Source organism: Rhodnius prolixus, unplaced genomic scaffold (genome assembly GCF_049639745.1).
Source record: "Rhodnius prolixus isolate KJV_2025 unplaced genomic scaffold, Rpr scaffold_3, whole genome shotgun sequence".
NCBI lineage: Eukaryota > Metazoa > Arthropoda > Insecta > Hemiptera > Reduviidae > Rhodnius > Rhodnius prolixus.
This window is the reverse complement of record NW_027411603.1, coordinates 31,440,285-31,447,628: the sequence shown is the minus strand read 5'-3', so window position 1 is coordinate 31,447,628 and position 7,344 is coordinate 31,440,285. Positions and strand designations below refer to the sequence as shown.

Genomic DNA, 7,344 nt, shown 5'->3' with positions numbered 1-7,344 from the left:
TCCACATTTCTCTCTTATTTGGAAATAATCAACTAATTGGATCAACTAAAAATATGGTTCGAAACGTCGACATACAGAGTTGTTCATTGTAAAATGACCTAAACGCGAAATTCTTAAAAAAATATTTATCATTATTGTTAAACATTTTTAAGTTCAACTTTTAAACGAAAATTTATTTTTGGAGAGAAGTTAATCGTGGAGGTTTTATTTAAAACTGTTTCGTCCTTCAGACTTTTGCAAATATAATTTTTGCAGATGCAAACAATTGCTAAATATTGAGCCGCTCCTTCTTGCACTTTATTTTTAATATTTCACATCAATAACGGCGCATTTTCGTCAGTACATACACACTCTCAAATTTACTCCAAATATCCCATCTTTCACTCACACTCACAGAATGTGACCCTGCCAGTTCAAGTGCCTGTCGATTAAAACGACCTGATACCGTTTTACATTTTTTCTTCACGTGATACAAGAAAATTATTATCTCTTTCCCTCTTGTCAAAGTTTTGAGGGCAACAACTTGTTTGGCTAATAAAATTCTACTTTATCAGTGGCCACTCCACCAATAGCCTTCATATTTCAAAATCCAACAACCACTTACAGTGGGGATTACCACAAATGAAGTTAACAATAAAAGTGCTTCACTACCAGAGAATAAAAAATTTGCTGTAAACATTCAAACGACTTTCACTTATATCGAGGTTCTATCTCACACCTCTAAATTTTTAATTTAGATTTAATTCTTGCTAAAATTATAAATTTTTTAAAACTGATAAATTACAAGAAACAACCCAAAAGAACAACTTCTATAAGTCTACGTTTGTACATGTAATTGATGAACGAAGATTGTGGAAAATTCTGCGATTCATTTGCGAGAAAATCTTAAAAAAACAAGCGAACACCTAAGTCAAACTTGTATGGCGAAAGCCAATGCCAAAAAAAAAGTCAAACATCATTCTGACCAACTTTCTATAATCGGTTTTCTTAATTATGGATTACCTAAATTAGTTTGAGTAAAGATGAGAGGGAGATAAAACAAGAACGATAATATGTAGGGTAAACTAACGTAAATCCTTTAAATTAAACATTTCAATATAAACTCTATTGTAAAAGAGTTACACAATCCTAACGTAAACAGTACAGGGTCAAATATGTGTAAAAGATAAAAGAGGAATTCTAACTAGAATTTTGATATCCATTAATAAGAATTTAATAATCTGATAAATTAATAAAGAAATAAAATATTAAACAAGAAATAATAATTATAATTTAAGTAATGTTTATTGTTCGTACGGGTTTGACTTCTAACTTCAATTCAGGTATCAAGAACGAAGGCTTTACTTTACTGTACCTTGACCACCGGCTGACAAATCTATTTAGTATACTCCGGAGGGCATTGAATAGTTTAGTGCTTTCATTGACCTTGCAATATTTTATAAAAATATAGGGAATAAATTGCAGCAACCGGCCAATTAAAAATAAAAATAATAATTTAAAATAAAGGCGTTGCTGTCCTTTAAGGACCCTTCGTCGCCATTCTTTGTCATTACTTCTTCTCACGGGCAAGTTTCCTACATCAACTCCTCACGACGAGTCTTCGATGGGCCTCCTCCTAAATCGTGCAGCCATCTTATACGTGAGTTTTTTCTGCTCCAGACATACTTTCTAATTTCTTTTTCGGGATTCTCTCAGCGGGCATCTTCTCCAAATATCCCAACCACATAAGTGATTCCTTCTTACGAAAGATATCAGATCCAGTTCCCAGTACATCTCTCAGAGTTCGGCATTCATTCTATTCCTCCAATGCCCAACCTCACAGATAGGTCCATGTATTCTTCTAATTAGTTTACTTTCCCATACATTTAAAATCTTTTCGTTTTCTTTGATAAGTTCCCAGGTTTCACAGCCATAGGTAACCATAGGCCTAATTACTATTTCATATACAAGGACCTTTGTCCTATGCGTCAAGCCAATGAACTTTAATGGCTACTGGGGTGCATTTGTTACCGGAAGTTACTCTAGCTTTAATTTTTTCCAGCATTTCATTTCTTCTGGTAACGAAAACTCCCAGATATTTAAATTGACTTACCACCCGGAAGAGAAGTGAAATCTTCATCGGGGCTCAGGAATTTCTAGAGGTACTCATGTACGTCATTGTCCTGCAAACCCAACTTTGTTGCGGCACCTATAAATTCTTTAAAAGCCCCCGCTAGTACTGCTCTTGAACTAGCAGCTATCACAACATCATTAGCATAGCTAGTTGTTGCGTCATTCTAAAGCTTATCTTGGGGGGCCTCAAAACAGGATTTCGAGAATTGTATTATAATATCGCAATAATTTACTTGCACAGTAAGAGAAAGTAAAATAAAAAGCTAATTTATCAACCAATATTGACTAAATATAGAAGATGAAAGTAAAAGATTTAATTATTTAATTGTTTGCAACTACTCGCTAATCGATATATTGCTTTACGCCTAGAGGAGGTTTCAAACAGCGAGATTTCACAGGGAGGTTGTATTCACTTTTGAAACTAAATGGGTTTTTTTATTTAAAGTTAATAATTCTGAAACATGAACTCAGTAATCGGTAGATTAAGTAATACGCTGTTACATAGTGTGGGCATCCGTGCGAATAATGTTACCTGTCTTCCATGTAGAATTGTGGGTATTTAGTCTTCGTTTTCACAAAAAAATTCAAACTAGCTCTTAATGTTTACAAAACTATTGTTATTTTAGATAACAAGAAATTATGCATACCACTATCCCGGTGAAAAGAAGTACAATCCTCAAGAAGCTATACAGTATGATGTTAGTAAAGATCCAGAAGAATGGAAATATGTGAGTAGGTTGCTGCCATCAAAATGGATCAAAGATCCTTTACCTAAAGATAGTTATCCATCAGGATGGAAACCCCCAGATCGTAAGAATACTTTATATAAGAATCTATTTTTATTTTATTTCTAAGCTCTCGATTGTGATTGAAATATCTACTTTTAGGTAAATCATTGTACAAAGGCAATAGTTGCTGATTTTTCATGCTTCTTGCTTTACAGTTCAAAGCTGTTTCTGTTCCTTATCTACAGCATCAGATCGGCCTAAATAATTTTTATTACTATTCGAGAAGTGTGCCCTAAGGTGTCGACAGGCCACGAGTGGCCCCTTAACCTACTCAGTAGAAAACTTTTAACACTTATTTAATCCCCTCACAGGCTTAATTTGAACTGACCAGTGTCGCAATTGAATTCATTAGAGAGAGCTTTATAAACTTGTCTCTCAGAATTACTTTCATTCCAAATACTCTCAGTCTGTATTGCACATAGCGCGAGCGTTCCCCACGTAGTGCGCCAACGACTCTGTATACTTTTCAATTTCACACTTTTACCACTGAGCTCTTTGAATTATTTTCATGTTGAAAAAGCGGCGAACCACTGATGTAATCCAGTAGTTAGCGCCACAGTGATCCCTGATCTAGCATTGTTCCATTTTATGATCTCGAAAGAATCATTAGGATTAACATTCTTAATTGTATGTTTGCTAGTCGCCTCCGTCCATGACACCTAATAGGCAGTTGGACATACAGCCTGCCTAAAAAAAAAAAAAAAATTCTTAATAAATCCCATCGATTAAGTGAGAGCGCAAGAGTCAAGTTGCCACCATCATTTGTCCATTTCTTCTAATTCCTATTCTCGGATGTGTCGAGTAGCCCAGTAGATGCTAGGAATTTGGCAACCCAAGTTCTAGGCCTTCGAAGCGTTGAGAGTATCCCTCCTTCTCCAACTAGCTTGCTTTTTCACTACCTTGGATTCTCTGATATCATGAAACTCGGAAAGGGCTCACTACTTTCTTTCGAGTTTGTTCATTGAATCTTCTACATCTATGATTCTAACACCAATTTGATGCCAAATCCAGAGCTTGTTCCATTAGTCGCCCAAAGAACCAAGGAATTTATCTCTTAATAGTATAAAGGGTACAAAGGCAGCTTACCTTGTATTAACTAACAAGTTGTTTCTTAAGCAAAGTATTATCTAATCACAACTCAGTACTTCAATCCAAAGGCCCGTTTCAATCTCATCTCCGTCTCCGCATTCGCACCCGTCACGTTCAAAAGATGTGTAGAATCCTGTATCCTCGACAGAGGACCCTCTTTTTGGTAATGTGTGTCTGGAGCAACCTTACCAAAATATCCTTGTTTCTGAACAGTAGCTTACCATCCTCTCCTGTAGTGTGGGCGTAATAAACAGTCTCTAAGCTTCAGAGTTCTCTTAGTTTCCAAAGTTCTTTCACGTTTGTCTCGTTTCATTCCTGATTTCCTTTCGTGTTCTCTATCGCGATTTTCATATAAATTTCCCTATTATTTTCCAGTCAACTCTATTTCTTTTAGCCTTCTGCCCTTTAATTTTGATTTTTGAGGCTTGTAGCTCATCCTAATTCTTAGTAAGTCCTTAACTTGAAAGGTAGAGGTCAAGCCTGCTCAAACGCCAGGAATGTCATATCATTTAACCGTTTAACCTTGTTGTGAGTACTCACTTCTAAGAATGACTTCCAGGTGACAATATCAACTTAATCCCTGACCAATCAATTTTTGTTGTAAATTTGTATTTAAACTTAATTTACTCTAAGTAGTACAATTGTGCCCGTAGTCAGTGCTTGATTCAAGGCAGTTTGCTAGAGTTATGACGGATTGTGGAATGGATAATTCTAAATCAGAGATTGTAGTCTCTCTTTCAGTAAGAGATAAAAGTAGGGAAGTCAGAATTAGAACATAGATTGAAATCTTCCATTACTTTGCCACCGCCGCGGATTGATTTATAACCCATTTTTAAAGAATGAGCTTTGAAATCTCTTTCTTCTTTCACGTAGTCAGCACGAGAAGTGTCATTTGGAGGATTGCAAGCAAGTAGGAATTTAAAAGAAGACTTTCCCTGTAATAGAACAAGAGCCGCTGCTTCGCATTTATAACAAATTACGAATTAGGGAATCCTCCTGCATAGTTGTGCTTGAGCTCTGAAAAGACTGTTTGACATTACATCTTTCGTTTTAATTGCAAAAAATACAGCGATTTGGAGTTTCGTTTAGTTACAAAGAAAATTAGATTTTCTTAAATTAAGAAAATTAGATGAACCGGTTTTTCCTGACGTGAAGGCGTGACTACTTAACTTCCCCCCAACCAACTATAGAAATCTTAATCTGATTGCTTTTTTTTCTTTGTAACAGTTATTATTAGTTAATAATATTGATTTCAGCTGCTGCTTTATCATTGCCATACTATGTTCGAAGATCAAAAAACCATATGATCCCAGTTTATTTGAAGATTTCAAAAAGAGGGCAAAGGAAATTAACAGTAATTAGGCACATCTGTGGTGATATTTGGCTTTTCCATGAAGACCTTAAAAAGTTCATAGAAAATAAGTGTGGTAAAGAGTTAGGAATTAAAGTAGATGAAGTTGGATGCAAATTAGTTATAAAAGGTGATCATGCTTATTATGCTTCCGAATGGATTAAAGAACAAGGATTTTAAAATATGAAATTTTTGTGTAAGTTTTAATAAATTATGTTGTTATTTTTTCTCTACTTTTTTTTTAACTTAACCTTAGTTATTTTTTAGTACATTCATTTTACATGTTTGAATAGGAGATTGATCATTTTCCTCTAGTCATTCCTTATTTTTATAGTTCCTTTTATTTTTAGGCGCAGAACTCGAAATCTCCGATTCCCTCAAGGAAGGTTTTTTATATAGCATTTTTTCTTTCTTAGGTCATCACGAGCAGCTATAAGACTCTCGGATATAATTTGATCCCTTAACCTTAAACTCTCATACAAATTCGTGAAGACATCCCAGTTTCAAAAGTCAAATAGTGGTAAGAACCACGCCTTGCTTATGTTATGAAAATGGTTTTAGGTACGTTTTCGCTCTTCTTTTTCGGTTTAGATGGTTGTATTGTTTGACTAGTTCAAATAACTCCTTCCTTTCTATCTTGTGACAAAGAAAACAAAAAAAAGTGAAAGCGATCAGAAGATACTATAGTTTGCACAAAATGATAAGATGCCTGTTCATGAGTTCACTGACTCTATCTTGAGTTGGAATGAGCACCTTTTCCGTCTAACAGACTGAATTCTTTTATCTTCTTATGTGAATGACGTTTCGGGTCACCAAGGATCCGTCATTAGATCTACATTGTTAAAGTCAACGTTTGGATGTATCAGTTCTTTTTTTTGTAAAAAAAAAAAAAAATCTATTCAACCACAGTTCAGAGCAATCTAAATTGTTGACCATAACGACGCATTCAGCTTAGTCAATTTTCCCAGAAGTTAGATTTACTCTTTGCCAATAACACTTACTTTGGAACTAGCTGACATCGTCTAATGCAAAAAAAAAAAAAAATCCGTGGCTAATTTAAATTTTCCATTTTGCCGAATATTTAGTTTTTATAGTATTACACATAAGTTTTCTTACAATCTAGCCTCAGTCCTGGATGAAACAACGGATTGATCCTTTTCTATCTCAGTGACTAATGGAACACTAAAACTTTGTTTATTCAATTTTTATTTTGAAGTCATTGTTAAGCTTTAAATTTTTCTGTGAGTCGTGCAAAGTATTTACCAAATATCACCATACCATCTGCCAAACAGAAGCAAGCACGTAGGTGTTTTGAGGATGATTCGTTTAACTCACCTCTTATCAGATGAAGAGTTGTGAAGCTGAGTGATCTCTCATTGCAAAAACACCGATCTTTCATTAGATTCTATATATATTAGATTATACATTAGATATATATATAAACACACACACATATATATATTTTTTTTTCATCAGCTGTATAAGAAGTCCTATTTTAAAAATATTTTTAGTACTATTCTCTGCAACTTCAAGAAAATTGTTGTTCTCAGTCAACAATTCACTACGTTGCCGTAACTAATGTAAAATTAGTTAAATTTTAACTAATGGCATGCTTTCATCAAAGGAAAAGGAGGGAAAAATATGTAAATAGCCAGCTCTTTGTAGGAAATAAAGGTAAAGAGTTTAAATCCAGCTCTCTTCGTTTATATCCACTTTTCATTATTTAATTTAAACTTTTTTCTTCCTTCTAAATGAATTATTAAAAGAGAGGAAGAAAATATGTTGCAGAAAAATCAACCACCATTGCATGTTGCATTCCCAGGTGCCATTTGATTTTATGATAACAGGGGTTTTTATTTTTATTTATTTTTTTTATTTAAGCTATTAATTTATATTATCTGGTAGAAACACAAGATAAAACAAACGTCTATTTAATACTATTAAAATCAACTAAGGAAAATATACTTAGTACAAGCGTTAAAATTTATAATAAATGTAGAAGGT

The 7,344-nt window shown here is 34.1% G+C and overlaps 1 protein-coding gene across 1 annotated transcript; it reads left to right on the top strand.

Annotated features, from left to right (window-relative positions):
* The first annotated feature begins 2,475 nt into the window (after positions 1–2,475).
* Positions 2,476–5,573, top strand: mRpL49 (mitochondrial ribosomal protein L49). Its single transcript, XM_074124629.1, has 3 exons — positions 2,476–2,663; positions 2,739–2,922; positions 5,246–5,573. The coding sequence occupies exons 1-3, from the start codon at positions 2,574–2,576 to the stop codon at positions 5,518–5,520; spliced, it is 549 nt and encodes a 182-aa protein (XP_073980730.1). The 5' UTR covers positions 2,476–2,573; the 3' UTR covers positions 5,521–5,573.
* The last annotated feature ends 1,771 nt before the right edge of the window (positions 5,574–7,344 follow it).